The following is a 24315-nucleotide window of genomic DNA, read 5'->3' as shown; positions in this document are numbered from 1 at the left end:
CCACCAGAATAGTTAATTTCACAGAATCACAGAATCATAGGGGTTGGAAGTGACATTCAGAGATCATCAAGTCCAACCCCCTGGCCAAAGCAGGATCCCTACACCAGGTCACACAGGTAGGCATCCAGGTGGGTCTTGAATATCTCTATAGAAGGAGACTCCACCACCTCTCTGGGCAGCCTGTTCCAGTGCTCCATCACCCTCACTGTAAAGAAGTTCTTGCACACATTCGTGCAGAACTTCCTATGCTCCAGTTTCTGCCTGTTTCCCCTTGTCCTCTCTGCACACTGCTGAAAAGAGTCTGGCCTCACCACTTTGTCCCCCACACCTCAGATATTTATAGACCTGGATCAAGTCCCCTCTCAGTCTTCTCAAAGCTAAACAGACCAAGTTCACTTAGCCTTTCTTAATAGGGGAGATGCTCCAGGCCCTTCACCATCTTTGTGGCCCTCTGCTGGACTCTTTGCATTATTTCGCTGTAATTGGACACCTGCTCACGTTTTAGTGTTGCAATTTCCACCTACTCAGAGGGCTCCTTACAGTCACAGCAGTGCTGACTATCCTTAGAACTGGGAACTGCTCCTGTGCTTATGCAGCAGGGGTCAGTTGGTTCATATTCATAAGGCCTTTCCTGCAAATAAATACCAGGAGGTTCTTATAGAATAATGTTCAATCTGGTTAACTTCCAGAAGGAAGACTGAATTTTACTGCTTTTCTTGCTGTGTGTTTCTTGCCGTAGGGCCAAACAACCCCTACATTTTTGGTTAGGATAATGAAAGCAACTATAAAAGAGAATAGCTTCAGTGCCTCCGTGCTGTTCACAGTATTCCTGTTATTGCTAACAGCAGCAAATAATAGTAACAAATGTGGAAATTGCTTTAAAAACTGTGATGAAAAATTTGAATTAAAAATTTGCATTGTTTTTTTTTTAATTATTATTAATTTATTTTTTATTTCATGCATCATTCCTGTTATTTCCCCCTGCTCTGATTAAATAAGGTCATAAATCAGAGCTCTTTATCTGAACTTATCAGACCTCAGAAGATCAAGTCTGCCTGTTTATTCTGCTTCCAAATTCTCAGTAGCAACATACAGCAAGTACAAGTTATGGAGCGCTAACTGCTAGTTAATCATGTGAAATGCTTATTAACAGTGTACAAATCAGTAGCAGCTAGGAAAAAAAAAATCGCTCATTACTTGAAAATGCTTTAATTAACTTGTATCAGTTCTCCTTGTCTATCTCAAGATTTTATTATCTCTCTGTTTAATAGCATAAATTGGTCCTCATTTTTTTTTCCTTAAATATAACTGCAACCTAAATACGTAAGTATATCTAAGCCTATTTAAAATACACAAACACCGCTGTTCTTTTAAGTTTGTAATATGAACAATGTATGTATTATATTTTTATTAACATTTTACATATAACTACATTTATGATATGCAGGATGAATCTTTTATGAGGAATTTATATGCAGTTCCTTGACGTGCTTGCTCCACATAAGCACAACTACTCAACAGGAACACAGCGAGGTGAGACGAGTGCTTAATAGGAAACTGCATATCAGCTCTGAAGATGTGAGGCAGCATGGAGGAGAGGGTACAGAAAGCAATCCAACCTATCATTCACATTTATGCATTTTCCAATAATTGCTTTTCTTACTGGGAATTTATACACAGTGTGAGCCAATCATATAAAAATGCAAGCTTTTTCTCAGTAGAGAAGGATTATACTAACCGGAATCATCAACAACCAACGCAACTCAGGTCTGATCTGTTCAATCCCAAACTGGAAGAAGTTTTCAAAAAGAGGAATTTCAGTTTGTGTTTTCTTATTTGCCTAACAGCATTTTAGGATACGGCTATCAGGTACAATGCAGAGGCATGCAGAGCTACTTCAGCAAACCCATAAATAAGAAGCATAAAGCCCCATCACCACAGCTTATGAACAACTCAAATATCATCCCTTTTGGAATAAGAAACAAAACAAAACAAACAAAACTGAAATGCAAACCTAAGTAGACACTGGGAAGGTGTTCCTGAAATACCACCCTTGGACTCCTGTGCTTGAAGTGCACAAGGTCAACAAGGACCACTCATTCTTCTGAAAACAAGTAAGCACAAGAGTACTGAACATTAAATTATGCCATGAAATTATCTGAAGAAAGTTATAAAAATGTATTTCTAATGTAAACATGCTAGGGATTCTTCAGTGCATGCAGAACCTTGGATGCTTGAAAGCTTTTGGAAAAACACTGATGGCAAGGGGCCAGATATTTCAGTGTTGTGATGCCAGGTGGAGAGAGCATATGACATGAAGAAGGCTTGGAAGGTGACCCTCTCCTCTTGTGTTTGCCTCCACAGACAGCCACCTGAAGTCTTGGTGTTTTATACCCCTGGTCTCAGACACTGGAGAGCCACAACACACCAGGTAGAGCCAAACACCTCAGTTAGCACTCACAGAAGGGCAGTGCTGATACAATATCTGTACTTTAAATGGACCTGTTCCTCCTGTTTTTATTGACTTCTGAATAGTTTTGGTTAAGAATGGAAAGAAAACACAGATGAACCAAATCAGTAACTATCTGGAACATTCAGTACAAATACAGTACAAATACAGTATTCCCCAAGCTTCTGGCAAATTCCCACCACTCAGCAGTGAAAGAATCCTACTGTGCTATTCTGATCATAACAAATCTTAATTTGAAAAGATCCATGTAGATGGTTGTTTCAAGATTTCAGCTATTCATCTTGCTTAACTTCCTTCTGATATTAAGAAGAGCTGAAGAGAAAGCAAAAAGTGCTGTATTTTATGTTTTAAATTAACACTCCTGATTATGTTTCACCCCACAGTAACCTAAGACTCAGTGTTTTCACACATATCATAGAAAAAACAACAAAAACACAAACCGTTGCTCCATACCTACACTACTCTGAGTGACTTTTCTAGTTACGAATACTATTTCAATCTGATTTTGATCATGGCATTTTTATTCAATCTCCTTTCCCATTCAGGAAGATTTCAATAGAATTACAGGAACGCCAGAAGGATTTCCTAACAGGTATGTGGGAATTGAATGTCACTTGAAGGGTGAATGAATTAGCAAGACTATACGGGAGTCAGTAGTTAGCATGCCAAGTCCATAAGCAAGATGAAACTGGGAAAACATTTAAGTACAATGCTGGAGCAGTTTTGCTAGTGGAGATCACAGATGTTTACCATTTTCCAGCTTGAGGACATCAGTTTCCCAGGCTGGTCACCTCTAACCACATAACTCCACTCTGGTTCAACAAAAAGGCATATATACTTCAGAGCAATGTGAGGCTCATTGTAGGTATGTGTTTAGTTACCCATCACAGTTTTCCTCAGTTTGTTTCATGGCCTTTACGACAAAGGAAGTATTTGATCAAGATGTCTCACTCATTGTCTGTGTCTACAGCTCACACACTAGTAGGTTCATCCTGTTCCTGACGCCTACACATCTGGATTCATCAAAATTAAAATATGTCCCCTGGATTCCTAGCTTCACAACTGAGGATTAAGAGGAACACTGTGAGCAATCAACACATTAATTCATTCCAGCCTGGCAGAAGACAATAGTTTTCAATATTGAATGTCAAGAAATAATTTATGCTCAAAATAAATATTTAAGAGCTCTACTGGGCTTTTGAGGTGGAGCCCGACTCTAGGAGTAATTCCTAGATGCACCACCAAGCCTGGTGCCTTCTGCACACCCAAAGGACTGTTAGAGCAGGGAAGTACAATATAAGGCTTGAAGTAATTTCTTTTCATTTTTCTCCCCTTGTAATTAAGAATCTGACTCACAGTCCTGATACTGCAAACAGATTGCTACTAGCAGAGCAACACTTGCTCTGCTCTGTGAAAAAGGAACCCAACTGCATGACACCTACAAACTCCTCAGCCTGGTTTGTAACTGGAGAGATCACTTCTAGCATATAACATCTTCAGGTTGGAAATTTCCTTTTGGAACCTCCCAGTGCCCTGAAGAGGTCCTGAAAGTCAAATCTTGAGACCAGTATTTTTTGCCATGCCACAACAGATCAACTTCTCTAACTCGTATAGTGACAAGTACTGAGACATGTTAATACAGTTAACAGAGAAAGATCTAGAAAGAAATACTACACTGTCTCTAAATGACAGATTCCTAAATGACAGAATATTTTATATTTTTTTCCTTCTTTTTTTTCCCCATAGAAAACTACAGTCTCCCTGTTGTCATTCACAAATCTGCTCTAACAAGAGATAACAAAAGAAAGATTGTAAGCTCAGGAAAAGCCAGATAAGTTAAAAAATAATTAAGTTTCTGTTAATTATTCCAATGGCTCATATTTTACCCAAAATAGCAAAAACTGTAAATATATAAGTATTTATAGACCAGCTTTTGCAACTTGTCATGTTCTAGTGCAGACCTTCATTAACAAACCACAACAGAGGTTTAAGGAGAGAAAAAAACAAAGCTGCAGAATCACATAAGATACAACTTATGTTGTCCCCCTTCCATGCTCATTTTAAATATGCCCAATTAGCAGGATTTTATTTCTTCCTATTTAAAATCATCTTACAGAACTCAAATCATATCTAGATACCCTTCAAGTCAAATCACACCTCATGAATGAAGATTTTGAAGTTGTGTGACAGTGAAAATTTACATGTATGCTCTTAAGGAGTTGACAGTCTAGAAAAGAGTTCCCATTAGTTAAACAGACCCCAATCTGGTAATGGTAAATAGTTTCACATAGAAGACATCACCTCTGCACTTAGTGTTTTCTGTACTAGACTAAGGGAATGCATTTCATTTTCTCCTCCTCTATCTCTGTATATTTTCTACTCACTTCTCAAGTAATTCTTGCCCGAAAGTACACAAAAGTCACCAACTGAATTGCTAACATCAGCGACTTGACTACTTTTTACCTTCTGCATTTTTGTAAACTCCACTAGCTCTGATCACTCCTAAGTCAAGTTCTTGGACTGGCCTTGTACTGTTGCCATTTGTTCATTTTTGCTGAATTTCAGCTTTTTGGTTCTGTTTGTCAAATTAACTTGGATTACCATTTCATTTGCCATTCTGCCTAGGGCTTGCTGCACAGTCTGAAGTGAGTCAAATACATTGTCTATTCCATCAAGCAGCAATACTTGCAGTATTACTTCCAAGTTTGTGTGATGATGGGGACATTCATCAGATTCTTTTCTACCTGCATCTTATCAGAACTGATAATCTTAAGAGCAAACAATCCTTTTTATATATATGTGTGTGTGTGGGGGGGGGGGGGGGGGTATTTACATATGTATGAAAATGCCCTCCTTGATTCTGCTCAATCTGTCCCCACTAAAAACAGGATCTGCTGACATGCCTGGATTTAGTCTCCTTCCTCTAACACATTTGATGTCTTCTCTTCAAGTATTTACACAAACCCAACTTCTTGGTAAGCTGTTTTGATGCACATTATGTCATTTATCTAATTTGCTATGTAAATGCAATGCACCGTAAAGAAGTTCTTGCAAACATTCATGTGGAACTTCCCATGCTCCAGTTTCTGCCCGTTTCCCCTTGTTCTGTCTCCACACACTGCTGAAAAGAGTCTGGCCTCCCTACTCTGCCCCCACACCTCAGATATTTATAGACCAGGATCAGGTCCCCTCTCAGTCTTCTCAAGTTTTCTGTCTGGACACAATTATATAAAATAATCCCCAAAGCTAAGCACTCCACCCTTCCCTGCCTGCCCTCCCTCCCCCACCCCCAGGAATAAAAAGAGCAAGAAAAATAATGAAATCAATAGGGGCTCAGGATTGTAGACCAACTTCACAGTATCACTTGAGATTGCAAAGATAACTTGACTTTATGTTAAAGACTCTAACATTTTAATAAGAGGCTTTTGGAACAGTAATAGCACAAAGTACTTTTTTTGTTCTATTTTGTTATGAATTAAATGAAAATAATTTAAAGACATGATGAAAGTAATCAACAAACAAAAACATTCAATATTTAACACACTATGGGGCCTTTTTCAGTAGAAACTTTAGTTCTTGGCTCAGACAAGAATTTCAGTGGGAAAATTCTTACCAGCTGTTATAAGCGTATTCATTTTCCTCACAATTTATACCAGAGGAATCACTTGTGCAGTATTTAAATTGCTTTGTCACTGTGCTTTGATTTGCAGATGCAATTAAAAATGATAAACATGTAAGCTTCCCAGACTCCCAAAGATGACCTTGCAGAACACTGCAACAAAAACCTCAATACTAGAAAAATATGAGAAGTGTTAAGATGAAAATCTTTTTAAAGTTGATGAGATTTAAAGATTTCTTGACATCATTCCACTGTAAGGGCAAAACTGCTGGCATGAGCTTTTTATCATCTGGGCTCTTTCAGATTAATAGATTTCTGTAGCCCCTTTTGTTCTGACCACAGAGAAAAACAATACCCTCTAGTGAAAAATGCATGCATACACTCAATATCAGAGGCATTTTCTAACTGCCAGTGGACTCAACCTGAGCTTATCAAATCAAGTTTCAGTGAAGTATTGATGGCATTATGCAACAGAAGAGATGAAAGAAATCTGAAACATTGTGTTCTGAGCTGCCCTGACATTAACAGTCTTCTGCCCACACCTTTCCCACTCTCTCCCATCCCTACATAATTCAAGGGTGAGAAGTGGGGGATGTTTCTTAAAAGTAGAAAGAAAACAAAACAAACAAACAAACAAAAACACTTAAAAAAAATTATAACCTATCAAGAAAAAAGAAAGTGGATGCTACATACGGTTTTGTGTTCTAATCAAAGAGGGGACAAAAGATAAATCAAATACACTTAATATGGCAGAATATACCAGCACTTCACAAGTCTTTGGAACAGTCTCAGAGATGACACAGACATTTTATTTGTTCATCCCCTAAAGATGAAAGGATGCTGCAGAGTACTAAATGTAGATTTCTAGATCTCTAGTCTCCAACAAAACAGAGTTTTATCACTGGATTCACATCTGCTCTGCATTATGGCTTTCGTATACTAAATGCACATTAAACACAGACTGGAAACTAAAAAAATAAATGCTGCCTGCAAAATTGGGTAGCAAAAATTGTTAGGTATAGAATGTTTGAGGTCTAACCCATTCTCCAAGGCATCTGCTTTATTAGAAAAAAAATAAAATAAAGGAATACCACAGAACTGAGAGCAAAATGGTTTGCAGAGGTATGAATATATTCAAAATCTATATATATACATAGTTGAAAATCTATGAAGATCTATTAAACACAGTTATAGTTTTTGGCAAAGGAGAAGGGTGGAAGCAATGTTGCACGTTCTACTGCCAAAAGCCAAAACCACAAGTACTGGGAGCCATACAGTCTTGATCCAGACAAAGGCTCAGGGTGGCACAAAGTTTTCCCCAGCAAGGACATTAAAATTAATGTAGGTAGAATCACCAGACATCAGCCAGATTTTCATCTGACATTAAAGTCAGTGAAGTCAGCAGGCTGATGTGAGCTGATACAGTAGCTGAGAATATAGCCTCGTATTTCCACTGCAGAGAACAGTAGGTTATCTTCAAATTAGTTGTTTTGATATATATCAAACACAAGGTGTTTCCATACCACAGATGTGGCATCACAACAGGCAATGTGAAGATGTGAAGGAACATTCCTATTCCTTCCAGGACTACCATACCAAGTTCCAGTTTCAAGGCAGAAAGGTACATATACTTCTGTACTGACTGCACTGTATGCACTTATAAAACAATCATACAGCAAGCATGCAAAACAGACTAGCCTGAAACTACTGGAACTACTTCTACACAGTAAATGCATTCAGGAAATGTCAAATGAAATTTAAAGAATCTCAAACTCTCTACATGAAGCGTATCTGCATGGAAAAAGGAGTATGTCTGAGGAGAGCCTTTCCTCTCTGCTATGAGAAATAAGAACAATTCCACCTGCTGCATCATGTGCAGAAGGATGATATTTATTGTTATTGGACTCCACAGAAACATTACAGGAACAAGTTAACAGCAGAACACAGATACCGCAAAGCTGTTAGGAACTGCAGTTATGAATCTGATGAAGTTATGATATTCTGGATGCTGCTGTGTACATGAAGCTTACTGAAACACAATGGAACTCTAAGATTATTGCATAAACAGTATGGAGTTAAATACCTTTAAGTAATTCCTAAGTTTATCTGGTCTGTATGCAAAGTAGGGCTTCTACATTTACAGACCACTCCCAATGATCCCTTTCATCAGGGATTTCATTCATAGGCTAATAGGCCACCTGGGCCTGAATCTTGAACTTCTGCAGAGAGACACTGCCATGCTTTCTTGCTCCATAAGGCCATAAAGTAAAGTAATAAGAAGCACTCCAAATGTGGATTAAGCAAAAGCAGTTGTGGAGATGAATCAACATATATATTTTTTAAAATGCTCTCAGCTACACCAGATACATTTCCATTGATTCCAGAGAACTCACCTACATGAACCAAAGGTTGGCTATGACCCAGAGTCAAACCTATCTATATGCAATGAACACCAACAATTTTCTTTAGAGGCTGGTTTCCACTTCAGTGTAGGCAGTGCTTTGCTCCTGCCACACTCAACACAACTCCCCATCTCTGTACAGGCTGACAAAACACTAGAGTGGCAAAGAGGGTGAATACTTGTTTAATTTCATTAGCTCATTCCAGTAAGTCTCACACAGTCAAGAAAATCAAGAGTTTGATTTTTCAAAAATCTCTTTTCAAAAGACAAGAGTTATCAGTGACAGTGGGGAGGCCCTGGGATGCACAGGGGACTGCAGCATTCAACATAAGAAAAGAGCTGGACCTGTTCAACCAGGAAAAGACTAAAGGAATGAGACCTGTTTTCAGTCTCTGAATATTTAACTGGTCATTATAGAAAAGGCTGAGATAGGCTTCTCAGTGGTGCAAAGGAAAAGGAACAGTGAAGGATCATCATGAAATAGTGCAGCACTCTGGGCAATCTCTGCCCTCGGAGAGATTCTACACAAGCACACACACAGAACTGAGCAACTCGGCCCATCTTTGAGGATGTCTCTGTCTTGAGCTGAAGATGGACTAGATGGCACCCACAGGTCTTTTCTAACCTAAATTATTCTACAGTTCTAAATTCAAACTTACCTGAAACCTTACACATTGTCCTGATGGAAATAAAGAAAGAAATAGTGATGGGTTCTGCACAGGCTGTGCATGTGATTAAAAATTTAAAAAATGCTAATCAAAAGGAATGAGGGAAATAATTATTCACTCCCATTTTCAGTAAATCCATGCTAGGTCCTTTATAAGGTGGAAGGGAAAACAGAAAGTCCTATTATTCTTCCAAATACGAAGAAACCAGCCTGATACATTGTCCTTCCCTGTTTCTTGGAACAATGATGGCTTATTTCTTTTTTCACTGTTTTAAACAGAACAACAAAATGTTGGAATTTACTCTGCAGAAGCAAAAGAGATGATGAAAAAACATCTTTCAAGTCAATAATTCTTTGGGTTCAGACTAAACATTTTGCACTTTCAGGCCTCAAATGAACAAAATACACTGTTGGAGCGTAGAAAAATGAAAAGGGAGCAATCAAACTACATGTACATTCCAACTGATGGGTACAAATAGGCAAGGAAAAATTAGCAAGATTAAAAACAGTGACAGACGGTCCCAGACTCTTCTATTAAGCCCTCTGCATTTGTGTGTAGGCATCTGTTGCAAAGGTAGCAAGCAAAAGGCTTGAGAAAGTGAACATGCATACACCCTTGCTAAATCTTAGCATAAAGTCCATGTCAGGAACTTCCTCTGTTGGTTATTGCAGGTGTGCTGAAATAGTTGCAATTAGCCACAAAACTTGCAGTATCAGCAAAACAGAAGTATCAATTTGTGCAGACCACAGCTAGGTCAGCCAGGAATTTTATGATCACAGGTCAGAACTGTTGCCAGCATAGCTAGATAGATTCCCTCACAACGAGGAGAAAAATGGCTTCTGATTCTGAAGAGATACTGGGAAGTAAAAGTTGCTCTTACATCAGAATATATGTACACACACAACAAGTTGTAATTTGCAGAAAATCATGCAGCTAGCTATGACTAAATTCAGTCCCATGCAGAGCTAGTTCAGAGACCATATAGCGTTAAATCTTGTGCTAGCATGGTGAACTGGATTACACTTAACCAGCAGAGCCATATTCTGCTGCCAGAAAAACAAGATAAAGAGGAAATCCTTTAAGTGATATGTTTTAAGAGTCATTTGATAACAAGTTCATCACAATTTGTAATAGAGATAAAGGTTAAATACTGTAATGGATGCAATCACTGCTCTCAGTGTGTGGCTCTGATCCTAATTCTTTTATTCAGACTGAACTCCTACACAATTCAACTGAAGACCAGATTTTGTATTAAAACAACTCAAAACATTTAAATTAAATAAATAAAAAAGACAATGGGAGTAAATGTAACCCAGGTGGGAAGCTGGCTGACACTGATTTGCGTACATTTCTTTCTGCTATGTGGCAGTCCACTACATGTCAGTGAGATTACTAACAGAGTAAAATAACTCTCGGTATGTGTATGAATCACATAAAGCTTGTGCTGGGGAAGGACCTTTCCCCTGGTTTATCCAATACATATAAATCATTGCCTTTTCTGATGCAGGCAGTGAGAAAGGAAGAATTCTGTTATTCCTACGCTTGTCAAAGACTAAAGGATCAGTAAGATCCTAAGTGGGAGTATAGGCATTTTTATGTGTCTCTGGTACAATTAGCTACTGCAGATTTTATGGACCAAGCAACAACACACAATTACATGTGCTGAATTAGAAAACAACCCATTGTTTTGAAATTGAGCTGTTTACTGCAAGTCAGGCTTATGTGACACAAATAGTAACTGGATTTTATATTTAACAGCATTTACACTCTTCTAATAGATATAAGATACTAATTGTCATTTGCCATTTTTTAATACTTCTATTAAAGCATTATATAACTGAGTGCTGATTTTTGTCCATATTTGAACCCTTAGTCTTTTCTTATTTTTCAGTATATTTAATTTAAATTAAGTATTTGATTTCCCTTTTAATTCTAAATAGGTAGCCCCACTGAAATTTAAATTCTCATCTAAAGGAGCTGACCTTAATCAACCACAGCATCACTTTAGTCTTATACCAGCATTATCTTATGCGTATTGGACCCAGCTACTTAATTGTTTACTAAAATGCTATTGCTTTAAGACTGAGCTATTTAATTTTCATAGATTATATAAAAGTAATGCAGCCATCTGTTTGGGTTCAATTTATATTAGCATGGGTGTGTTTTCTTGCCTTACTGACATGAAGTTATGACAAAATTCTCTTAAGACTGCATACGTGAAAGACTTTTTTAATCTTAGTTCCTAAGTAATACAAAAAAGGATATTGCAAAGAAAACATGATGTCTTCCTAACATTTGCATTTCATTGTGAAAAAACATCTACAAAGAAAATCTATGCGTACTCCATTTTGGACACATAGACTCTTACAGGGACTGTAGTAAAACAAAGGAACTTAGCTAGTACTTTTTTATTTTCAACAAACACTGGTTGTCTGTCAGACTTCCATTTTTACAAGCATCCCATTACATTTAGATGTTCATTTAAGTGAATGCAAGATTTTCCACTGGTTATTCTCATTCACTGCAACGGATGTTCAGTCTGCACATGTGTCAGTGTCAGCTGAATGCCTTTTACATGTCTCTATAACTGTTCAACAACTCTGCTGCTATGCATCAGACTAGTCAGATGTTAAATTCTTCTCTTTTGTGCATAGGGATAGGGATTTAAAAAACCAATGTGTCCTCCCTATTTATTTTGCTAACACTGTAAGTACCAGACAAACTCTGTTAAGGATGCAAACCCCATTTTTTCCTGGGCCACTGTAAACACAAATGCAATCATTTTCTTCTGCAATGCACAGAGATACACCCCTGCCCAGGTGGAAGGCTTGACACTCTGAGTTATGCCTCACCCAGCCAGGGTTTGGAGAGTTCTTATTTTATTAGAGCTTACACTGGATGAAGATTCAGACAACACACTGTGTCTCCATGGAGTAATCCAAAAGGTTACTCTCAGTTCTTGCTTGGAGTCTCTTCCTTTCAGTAAGTGGAGGGATAAATCTCTCCTGGGTTTATATTACAACTACAGTACTACAAACACTTCTGATACCACATATTAAAGAGCAATCCAACAACATTATTACACAGTGTATGACAGTATAAGCCTTTGGTAGGATGGGCATGTACCAGTGGACATTAACAAACAGATATTGGTACAAAAGCCTTGAGTAAAACTTGAAATTGGATTCTGTAAGGGGGAAGATGATATCCCACAATTTACTGCTCATGAAAATAGATCCTGCTGAAAAGCCTTGCTACTGAATAGGGACTCCTTTACAATATATTTTTCAGGGGGATACAACTTCAGAACAACCCTCTGAGTAGAAACTAGGTCTAAACAGCACAATTCAAGTTGAAACAACAATAAAAATACTCCATCCTCAAGTTCACCATTCATTCTGCAACCTGTAAACACGTGTTCTTGACTCCAAGTATTTCTCAGAGCTCCCTCCCCTCCATCGTGCCATATTTCTCTTCTGACTCTTGGAGATGTGACTAGGTAAGACAACACACAAATGGCAGAAGTTGGTCAGCTAAAAGTTACTTTAATTTCCTCCCAGTTTGTTTTTCAGTTTGGCTGTCAAATCAACCTAGATTTTTGGCTAATTTGTGAACTGCCATTTAATTTTTACCCTAAAATGGAACTTTGCACCAAAGATGCTGGCATTCTGCTTCAAACAAATATAATCTTGGATTGATTGTACAAGCAAACACAACACCAGGGTGGTATTAAGAATAAAACCCTCTTCAGCTCTGCAAAACATCAGCAAGGCTTGCCTTCTCTGAAATATGCTTTTCAGATCCTTGAGATGCAAATTTCATAGGAAGCTTTTCTGTTGCTTTTTTGTTTGCTTCTTTCTTTTTAATATAAACAGGAGCAGAGAGCAGAAGTTCAGAAGTGCTATGGCACAAACAGCACCTTGCACTGAGAGTAACAGCACTGCTGGGCTACATTCTAATGCAATCAGTTGGGTGAAATTCCTGTGGATCTAGCTGGAGCTTCCTACAAAAATAACACTTGTGAACGTAGTCCACTGCAGAATGCTTCAGCTTACACATTTGGTTTTTATGCACTGGCATCTTTAACTACAACATAAATGTACAGCCTGTGTGGTATTCTGTCACTTTATTCTCAGCTTCCTATCACTGGGTGGGCCTTGCTCTGCCCTGCCCTCCAGTCCCTAAAATAATTGCCAGGTTCCATCTGACTCACCTCTAATGCAGAACAGAAGGCAAATTAAATAATAAAAAACAACCACAAAAACAATAATAACAACAACAAAACAACCCTTCAGTAGCAAGTTTGCAATGTTTGGAGTCCTTTTTGTAAACTGCTTTGATGTTTAAGTTTGTAATAACTTGTTTAGGAAGCCCTGAAAGAACAGAGAAAGAAAGAAAAAAAAACCAGCAAGGAAGGAACGACTGGAGAAGAAAACAAAAAAAAGAAGATGGGAGGTGAACAAACATGAAAGATGAAGCAACTGTTCTGATAGGATGAATTCTGCCCACATTTCTGCTGAGAATTAAGTAGGGCAACATGTAGAGATGAGCTATCAACAAGTCACATTTTAGCAGTCTGCAGGACTGTCACATCATAAGGAATATGTTCACTTCTTTACTAATTAATCCAAAAGAGACTTCACAGAACAGAGAGGAAAGAGTGTAGGATTTTTTAAATTCAAAGGCACTTCCTCGCACTGTTATACTTCTATGGTTATTGAAATCCAAATTCCATATTTTGAATTCCTATCACAAAACATCAGGTTCATTTTTGGATCTCATCCAGACATCTTATCACCTGGAAAATGACCCCAAGTGGGTTGTTTCCCTCTTGCCATTTCTCATACAATGAATCTGCAACTTTAATGCTTCCTAAATGTGGTCCCACAATGAGAGTGCTGTGGTTGCAGCATCTTGCTGTGCCTGCTCTGGAGTTTCTTTTGTCTTGCATCACACGCTTTTCTCCCCTTACCAAAGTCAGCTTTGGATACCAGTACCCTAAGCCAGCACCGCACTAACCTGCTTCTGAACTGAGCCCTGCTCCATTCCACTCTCCAGGCCTGAGTTTACCATTAAATTTTTATTTTTTTGTTGTTCTGCCTTTTGATCCTAATATTACTGTTCTTGTGATGCCAGTGTGCTTAGCAGAGATTTGAGCAACATGAAACCATCAGTTAATTATGCCTTCATTAAGATTAGCCTCATTAAGATTTCCATATGTAAAAACAGGTGTAATATTTGTCCTGTACCTAAAATTACTGATAAATTTATTCCGACAAAATGATTTCATGCTTCCAGCATATACCTCATGTGTGTGCTATAATGATGGCATTCTTTGAAATGCTTCTGGAAAAATAAGAGTTTCTGTTTGCTAACATAGACTATAAATTATTTTTCAAATCGTTTGTTTTAGTGACAATCCAAGACTTTGGCAAGCCTTCCTCCTCTCTTTTGTATCGTAGATAAAGAGAACTGATTGCAGCTCATGCATATCACTGGGCTCTGTATCACTATGAATGACAGACTTAAGACTTCTAGGTGCAATAAATAAATAAAAATGAGGTGAAAGAGACTCCAAGCTGAGAACTCAAGAAAGCATCAAATGAATCAGCTACAGGGGCAAAGACAATGAAACAGGGGAAACTATCTGGGAGGACTAGAACGCTTTATTGGAAAAAAAAATAAAAAATAAAAGGTGGTTTGAAAAAAAAAAAAACAAAAACAACAAAAACAACCACAAGAGAAACAACTGAGAAGCAGTTGCAGGGCACTGGGAGTCAAAGGCTTGAAAAGTGGTCCAGACCTTTCTCTGTCTCTGTCCAAAGAAAGGTTCTGAACTCCCCCATTGCCCTACCACCATTCTTACTTGGTACAGTGTTGTTTAGATGTTTTCAAAGTGCTTGTCCACACCAGTCCTCAATTCTGCAGTGTCTTATAGATGTTCCTCTGCTACAGATACAGAAGGATATTACTGAGAAGACAAAAGAAGGTGGAGCAGCCAAGAAGAGGGACGGGCTACTTCCCACATTAGTTTTCTCATTGCACAAAGGGAACTTGAGGAATGTGTTACATGCTTCTTTATCATACAACTATTTTTTAAGCAACACTCAAACATATGGATAAACTCCAATAAACTGGGACTCCGCATTACAAAACTATACATCTGCTTTTCCAAGTACATAATTGGTTTAAGATTCTGGTGACTATTGAGTAACTAGCTATTCATCAGGTCAGGATAAATAAGCTCATATTCAAGAGCAGCATAGGCTCAGCAGCACACAGCAAGGATGTTGGAGAGTTTTCCCTAAATCCTCCAGAAACCCAGTGTTTGAAACATTCAGGACTGGAAACTCCAAGCAGCTGACCTTGCAGTCAAGCCCAATGAACTAAATCAGGAAAAAGTTCCCCAAGGAAAACACTCCCCCCATCCTGAAGCAGTAGAGCCATCTGCTACCCTTCTCCCCAACTACTCTTCAATCCCTGAATTGAGTAGAAGGACTCATATAGCAATCAGTGCCTTCTGCCATTGGTTTTGGTAGAGGTGAACCTCACTGTGTATATCTTAGACAGGTGGAAGAATCTACTTGCTATCTCCAGGTGAGTTCAGAGAACCACAGTCGACTTCCTGGAGGAAGCTGCATGGGTGAATTGGAGGCTTCAAATACATTTGCTGCTTGGAAACATGGCAAAACATTCCTTCATTTCTTTACAAGATTAGTTAAGTAGAAGGAGATGCCAAAGCTACTCAAAACCAGGTAACTGATACCCCAACGTCTCTTTTATATGCACCATTTAAGCCTCACTTTTAGTTGTGTCACAGTATGAAGGCAGCAGAGCAACTGTGGACCACTCATGGTAAGCCCATGGAACACCAGTCACGGGCAGACCTTGGTTCAGGAGCACTAGTTCTTTGATCATACAAAAAGGCAAGAGAAAGGATCTGGTGGAGAGGCAAGACATAGTAAAGAAGGACCTGATACCCAAGCCCAACAAGTAGCAACAGATACTTTTTTACTTCTCAGTGAAATGCATGAGGTGACAGACAAACCTCAAGAAACCACTTGCACAGATAAGATCTGAGGGACAGGCATACACCCAAGAACTAAAAAAGGAGATGGGAAGAAAAAAAAAAATGAAAGTGAGAAGATGAAACTGTCCAGCAAGAATAGAGGAATGGGTCACCTTGATATTGTCAATACTTTGGTCATTGAATGTGGTAATATTGATTCCCATAAAACTGAGGAAACAGCACTTTTATGCTGTTTTTGATGATTTGATGCAAGCTAAGTAACAAGGAGGAAGATACGGTGACTTACAGCATCATGGCTGTTATTGTGTATGGGAAGAAAACTGGAAATGAGGAAACTGATTTCCTTACTTTCTGTAACAAGAAAATCTTCACAAAGGAATGTAACAGGAAAGAGCTCTGGTCATTTCTTCTTCTGTTTCTTACACATTTGGCAGCCAGACAACTGGAATCTACCCCTGTGTTTTACACTGCATATTAGAAACCAAAACGTCAAAAGCAATTAATATTTTAAAAGTGGCTACTCTCTGGGCTGGTTGGTCATGCAGTAACTTCAGTCAGATTGAAGGGTGCACAGTGTGTAACAGAAAACCACTCATAAATTTTGAGGCAAAAAGAGAACACACCCCCTATAGGAAAGATGGTGAATAAGGGGCTTAATTTGCAAACAATGACATTTTTATTAAGTGAGAATAGATTTTTCTGACTGGGGTTACCTAAGCAATGGCATAGATCATTTTAGGGTAAGTGCAAAATCTCCAACATTAGGTACTTTTAAAAGCAGGCAAGAAAAGCATTACTATGGAATAATTTAAGTACAACTGATTCTGCTTTGGTTTAGAAAAGTGGGCAAGATGACCACTTGTGCTCCCTCTTTTCTGCAATTTCTGTGACAGAGAAAAAGAAAGATAAGTTCAAGCTATTTATGCTAGACTTTGAAGCTAGAAAAATCAGGGCTGCATAGTTTAGACCATGGCATTCATTACTGACTTCTGATTGGTTTTGTTCGCCAACAAACAAATAGTTTAACAGACAGCTCTTGACAAATGAAAGTGCCTCTTTTTTGCATGTGCCTGTGTCAATAAAAAAAGACTTCCAGATGTTGGGTCTGTCAGAACACTTTAATGTGTTCAGTGTACTACACATAAGGGGCCAAGGTCCTAAACCACTATAAAGTAATTTTCTTTTATGAGCCTGAGGTTGCTAGAGCTACATCATCATGCTTGTAGGCAGGTGAAATACACATTACATGTTTTTCATGAATGCATTCCAAATGCAGATCCACATTCAGTTCTGAGCCATTGTTTCAGTTACAACAAAGCATGTGGTTGGGCCAGAATCATCAAATTAACTTCTTGGGAGTTATCTTTCAATCTATGGCAACTCCTCCTTTGCAATAACTTTAAGCAGTAGTTATTCCTCCAAAGGTCCTAAAGCATTTACTACTTTAACTTTTGGTGTAACCATATAGTCAGCTAACAGGAAGCTGAACATCTTTAGTGGCATACCAGCTGAAATTTCAAAAGCTACTTCAGCTCCCAGGAGTGAGCCTTACTGAATTCAGATATGTTGTGACAACTCTGAGTCTGTGCAGCTAAAAGTGTTAGGTTATGATGGGGAGGTATGAGTGGTAACTAGTGTTTCAAATTGGGTTGGCAGTTTTAGTTCAAGCTTTTAGAGGAATCCAAGGACACAAACTCTGTGTTTTCATCCAAATCAACTTGTCCTCGGGACTGACTGAGCCAGAGTCAGTTACAAATACATCTGTTCAGTTTTCAGTATAAGCAGACATTTAAACACATCAGTGTTTCATTTACTTTTATGACTAGGATGTAGGCTCCTGAATTGCTCTGATGCTTTTAAAACTCTAAACCAGATCCTTCAGCTGACTGTTGGCAGCAGCCAGCAGATGCTGCAAGCTCAGCACGACTATGCTTCCAAATAGTGGGGGAAAAGTCATTGAAGAAAAGCAGGGAAGAACAGTGTAGTTTGGTATATGGGGCATTCTTGCATAAGAATAAGGCTGCCACAGCACATATGCTACTGCAAGTACTGCATTCCAGTTGACATGGAAAAAAATGGAGTGACCAAAAATCATTTTTGGTTGTTCAAATCCTGCCTCATTTTGAGAAGTGTCCTGGTCCAGCCCTGTTTGAACAATCACCTTCTTCCTCTCATTAGCACTCTAAGCTCATGATTTCATTCTATACAAAATTTAGGCTATTTTGTAATTTCACTGACACACCAAACCATTGCTACATTTATCTCACTCATTTCCACAGTGTAATTGAATTTACAAATTTTCTAGAACCCTACAAGGAAAAAAAGAACATTATTGATGCTACCAAGTCTTATATAAAAATAACAGAAGTATACTGTATCGCAGATGAATAGTTATTGATTTTATTTAAACTAAGAGAATAGCATCAAATGACAACTGTGGAACTCTCAGATTAAGCACTTCTAATGCAAGATGGCTAGACTTGTCCAATATGATTTGTTTCTCCATCAGTTATTTAGCTTTCGTCATATAAATAGTAAGCAGTCATGTATACGGGTATGTACACTACCTAGACCACACAACTATTTCTCCTGCATGGCAAAGAAATGAAGATAATGGGTGCATCATTACATAAACAGTTCCCATGGATAAAGGTTCATATATTGTAGCCATTCCATATTTTTAATGCAGCTGCCACACAATAGCAAATAATAGAAACTATTTATAAATGCATTATAAACCCAGTTGACTGTAAGAACACATTAAGAAAACTGCAGGTGCTCAAATCCAATATAAGTAACAAGATAAAACAACTCAGAATGTGTTTAAAATCTCTTTAAGCCAGCATGGTATTACGTACTCATCACAGAGCCATCCTGTTCACACCATCAAATACCAGACTTTTAATTCCTAGACTTCTCAGTCCTGAAATTTAATCTACCCAATAATAAGCTTCTCTCTCTCTCTCTATATATATATATATATATACATATATATATATATATGTGTGTGTGTGTGTGTGTGTATGTATGTATTTATTTGTTTATAAGAGTGGGGGCTGGGGAGGCGGGGAGGGGAACAGAATATGAGCTGCATTTGCCACAACACCAGAACCTCAGGTATTCAAGTCAAGGTGTGCTTTGTATGTTTCCACAGATCTGTGGCTGCACAGACACACCTGGAAGCAGTACATATGATTTTAAGACCTACACCTATGATTAACCAGATTGTTAACAGCAACAATACCAGCAAACAACACCGAAACAAAGCCTACAGGAAACAAATGGCATTTGTAGGTCTCTGCTCCAAGTACTGACCCAGTTGAACACACATAATAGAAATCTCCAAATCTCCTCAAAATATTAAAGAATTGGTGTTTTATCTGAAAACAGACACAGTCAAAACCTTCAAGAAAAGAAATGCATCACAACTTTTGTATTGAAAAGTCCAGTACTTCATGACCTTGTGAGCCAGGTAGGGAGCACTGGAAAGAGAATGTCCATTACCTGCCTGTAACAATCTCAACAATCAGATTCATAAATAATGATATGACTACGTATGAGCCTTTTTAACATATAAATTGTGATTTTTATTCCCTTAGAGCACGTCAGAGCTCAGCACACAGTACAGAGGCAGCAAGGGATTTCTAGGCAGGGAGATATGAAAAACATCGGTCATAAAGTAATCTTTTCTAATTCTCCAGAGCCCCGTGACATCAATACACAACAACAACACAGAACGCCAGCTAGAGGGGCACCGAGGCTTCATTAGCCCTCAGAAGGGCTGGCAGACCACTCGCTGACTGCTTTGAAGCTGAGAACAGCTTCATAACAACCTTGCTGATAGCCGATACGGATGCTACACACAGTCGCATGCAAACGCTTTTCTGCTTGGTTTGATGCCTGTGTCCATGGTCCTGTTCTGAACGACTGAACAAGCGCTGAAGCAGAATGCTTACAGCTATTGGCTTTTATTAGCAAAAATAAAAATAAAATTGAAAAATGTCTCAGAAACTTGACAACCTTCCCGGCTTCGCTTCTTACTCAGCTCCTAGGAAGAGCGCTGCAAGAAGGACCGGCACCGAGCTTCCTAAGCAGTAAACCCGGTCTGGCTACCCGACACTTCGGCCAACGCCACGGCATTCAGAACAGCTGTCCACAACTCCAGCAATTACTGAGGAAGGCGGCGGGTTGCCCAAAGCCCCGCTCCTCTGGCCACGGCGTGCCACCGGCCAGGCCAGGGGAGCAGCGCTTTAGCCCGAGATGAGCAGGCGTGGATATTAAAGGAAAAGCAATCCTCTTAGGCAGCGTGTCTGCGGCGGCGAGATGAGGCGAACCTTACATGCACCAGCGGAGGAGGGCTGCAGCCCTGCGCCCGCCCGGCCTATACCCGCGGGTTGACCCGCTGGACTCGGAGGGAACGACACGGGCGAGGGGACATCGGCGGCACGGCCGGGCCTGCGGCAGAGAGAGCGGCATCGCCACGGTTCGGGCCAGGCAGCCGCTACCCGACCCGGCGCGGCGCCCGGAGCGCGAGGTGCGAGAGGGCCGGGCCCCCGGGGGGCTCCGGGCGCTGCTGCGGCGCGGTGGGAACCGGGGCGGTTACGTAACGGCGGCTCCGGCCGCCCGCTGCAGGGGGACACCAGAGCCTGCCTCGCTCCGCCCGCCCCTCGACCAGGCTGCCTCTCCCTGGCACCCCCCTCCCTCCCCGCCCCGCACCTTCTCCTGGGCGCGGTTGAGGCGTTTCTGGACGTTTTTGGCGAAGATGCCCGTCTTCATGTCGGCCATGGCTGGCGGCGGGGGGAGCGGGGTGGGGGAAGGCGGGCGAAGCAGAGCCCGGCGGCGGCGAGCAGCGGCGAGCGGGAACGGATGGAGGGAGGGAGGGCGAGGAAGAGGAGGAGGAGGAGGAGGAGGGCCTTAAAGACATGGCCGGGAGAGGCGGGGCTGCCGGCGCCGCAGGTGAGCGGTGGCGGCTGTTGGCCCCGCGGGACGGGCAGTGTCCCCTCGTTGGGTTTTTCCGCAACATGAAGAAAAATACGGAACGGAACAGGCCGGGGACACACGGCGGTTTCCAGAAGCAGCCCAGTGCCGCCCTGCTGGGGGTCTGCCCGTCTCCAGGCATCTCCAGCACCCGTAGGTCAGCTCTGGGGGATGAGGGGAAATAGTTTCAAACTAACAGAGAGGAGATTGAAACTGGAAATACGAGGGGAAATATATATGTATATATATATATATGTATGTATATATATATATAGTAGTGATAAAGGTGTTGAGGCACTGGAACAGGTTGCCCAGAGATGTGGTGGATGCCTGGACCCTGAAGATACTCAAGGTCAGGCTGGAGGGGGTTGTGAGCAACCTGAGCTGGCTGTAGGTGTCCCTGTCCATTGCAGGAGAGCTGAACTAGATGACCTTCCAACTCAAATGATTCCATGATTCTATGGTTCTATGATAGTGGGGTGACAGAATGTCCAGACCCACACCCAGGGCTGAGCCAAGTGCAGCTGGTGACAGCATTCAGCTCAAAATCAGCCTTCCTCGCTACTGTGGTGCCAAATTCCCTGCTGGCATTTATTGCTTTTGTCTGGCCAGGCACGGAGTTCCCTGAACCAGAGAGCAGAATGCAGTCACAAACACTGCAAAGCAAAACACTGTGGAGTTCCAAGCCTGTGCTTGTGTTCTTCCATAGAGAGCTGTTCTATATTTGCAGCACTTCCATTGATTTTTCACATGGATGCAAAACACAAGCCAGAAGGTCGTTCCCTGTGCCCGCCAGAAGACAATGTCTCCTATAGCCAGAAAGTCAAACTATGTTTAAAGAAACCTTGTACTTCTGACACCTGTCCAGTTACAGACTTGCATCACACATTTTCCTGCAATATTAGGAAGCAGAATTAACACACATACTGTAGCGGTGGCAACAATGTTGAATACAAAGTTGTAACCCAAGGCACTTAATTCTCACGTAAATAACTTTTAAAAACAAAAAACATGTACAAATCAAAAGCAGAAATGCAAGGAAAACACATCATAGCAACCAAGGGAAGCTTTTTTTTTTTTTTTTTTCTCTCTCAAAAAATCACAACCAGTCTCGTACAACACTGTTAGACTGGTGAAAGATCAAGACAGAATCCCAGCAGGCCTGTGGCTCTCCACTTCTTTGAAGTAATTTTTTACATCTTCTTTAGTGTTTGTCTTTCTGGCCAGTTTAAACTCCAAGAGGATCACATCACTTTAATATCAAAAAGTCCTTCAAAAGTGGCATCTTAACTTAGTGTACTCATGCGTTTTCTTCAACAAAAGATAGCCAACGTGATACGTATCACCAGCAGAGTATATTTGGTTGTGGGGCTGCGTGCAGGCTGCTAGGGGAATAAAGACACTCTCCTATGCCTTTTAGTCCCCAGATGTCTGTCTGATCTAGCAATAGTAGATCCTGGGATCTACTATTGGCCTGGGAGCCAAAATCATTCTGTAATTGAGGATTTCAGAGAGCAGAAGTCCTGTACCCAAGTTCAACACCAGTCGGGACATACAGATTAGCATTCACGGGAAAGCAACATGAGAAATTCAATGACTTTAAATGTAGTGGGGTTGCATTTGTAACATTTTTTTACACACAGCATCTCCTTTGTAGTATGCCAGCAGCTTAATCAGGGTATAATGGGCTGAAAAAAACTCGCTAAGTCATCAGGGTAGTTTCTGTATGTCTTACTGCTCTCAGGATGTGGATCACAGTGAGGAGAACTGACAGATTCAGCAGAACAGGAAGGAAAGGAACACTGTCAAAAGAAAAGACAGATGCAGTACCAAACTCTGTAAAAATCCAGAGGAAGATTTTAATAAAAATCTGAATTAATAAAAAAATAAAATAAAATAGGCATGTCTATATTTAAAGACTTAAGCATTTGCTTTTAATTACAATTGTTATAATTTTAGCTAAATGTAAGGCGTTTTTTCCCTCTACATTTTCTTTCACTGTCATACCTTTAGATTAACCCTTCTCTCTGAGTCATCAGCATGCTAGCGTGCATTGAACCTGCACTTGCACAGTGGCGCAGCAGTTCAGAGCAGAGCATTTATTGGAGAGGTGCAAGTGCCCTTTGATTTCAGCTTGAATATTTGAATCTATCTCATTTCACAGGCAGGCTGTGCTTGGCAATCACCTCACTTTGTTCCCCTGGAGTAAAGTCCTATCCTGCCACTAATTTCTGTCAGCAAACAGCTGGGATGCCTCCTGAGCCTCTCAAACATCTGCACATGAGCTGGACAGCAGCACTAAAGAGGGGCCTGTAGAGATAGCTCTCAAACTGAGCACCAGTGATGTTTCTGTGTAAGATTCCTGCATAGTATTTATGGTACACATATGCTCATGCTATACTTTAGGAGATGAGTATTCCTTGCCCCTTCCAAGTCCTCTTCCCAGAAAAAAAAGGCATTCGAGAAATGAGTCTCTAAAAAGAGCATTTAACTTAATGATACTGAATGAATAGGTTTTAGACTGCTTTTGGACAAGACATCCAAAAGCCTTTAGGGTTAGGAGGTAGAGGTAGGAGTAAGGAATAATCACTCATTTAGAGTTAGGCATTATTTCTCTGTACATAGTTGGAGTGTCAGTAATGTGCACACTTCAGGAAAAAAATAGGGTGATGAGAAGGAAAGTCCTTGAGATCTGTGATGAATTTCTGCACTGCTAGAGCTCCTGGGATCCACAGCTCCCTTCCCTGCTGACGGTTACAGTCAATATGGACTCCATTGCAGAAGGGGCTGTGTAGTAAAATTGGCTTTATATTTTGTCACTTAGACAGAAAGAATTGTTAATTCAAGCATTAGAAACTAATTGTGAGAAGGATATTCATTGTTTAGTTGGCCTTATCCTGGTATGTCAGGTTTTAGATGAAAAACAGAGTACTACAGAAACAGGATTTTGGAAAATAGTGAGTACAACCTATGAGCTTCCACACCTAAGCAGAAAAGAAGCTCCCAAACTAAGGAGTTTTCAGATGTATGTGATTTTACTGAAAATACCAACCTCCCATGCCCTAAATTCAAGCTTCCCCAGTCTGTGAACTCAGCATTCAGACGTCATTCAAAACTGCTTTTGAAAAATCTTGGCATAGATGTGCTTGA

The 24315-nt window shown here is 40.2% G+C and overlaps 1 protein-coding gene across 2 annotated transcripts in view; it reads right to left on the bottom strand.

The window, feature by feature from the left end:
* The window catches only part of LOC140247687 (amphiphysin), a 99349-nt gene extending 78215 nt beyond the window's left edge, over positions 1 to 21134 (bottom strand). For both annotated transcript variants that reach the window (XM_072327528.1, XM_072327529.1), the window contains exon 1: positions 20905 to 21134. In XM_072327528.1, the coding sequence (XP_072183629.1) occupies positions 20905 to 20973 (69 nt within the window). In that variant the 5' untranslated portion in view covers positions 20974 to 21134. The remainder of the gene's footprint in view (positions 1 to 20904) is intronic.
* Positions 21135 to 24315: the final 3181 nt, after the last annotated feature.

Source organism: Excalfactoria chinensis, chromosome 2 (genome assembly GCF_039878825.1).
Source record: "Excalfactoria chinensis isolate bCotChi1 chromosome 2, bCotChi1.hap2, whole genome shotgun sequence".
Lineage (NCBI taxonomy): Eukaryota > Metazoa > Chordata > Aves > Galliformes > Phasianidae > Excalfactoria > Excalfactoria chinensis.
The sequence above is the reverse complement of the archived record's forward strand: the minus strand, read 5'-3'. Positions and strand labels throughout refer to the sequence as shown.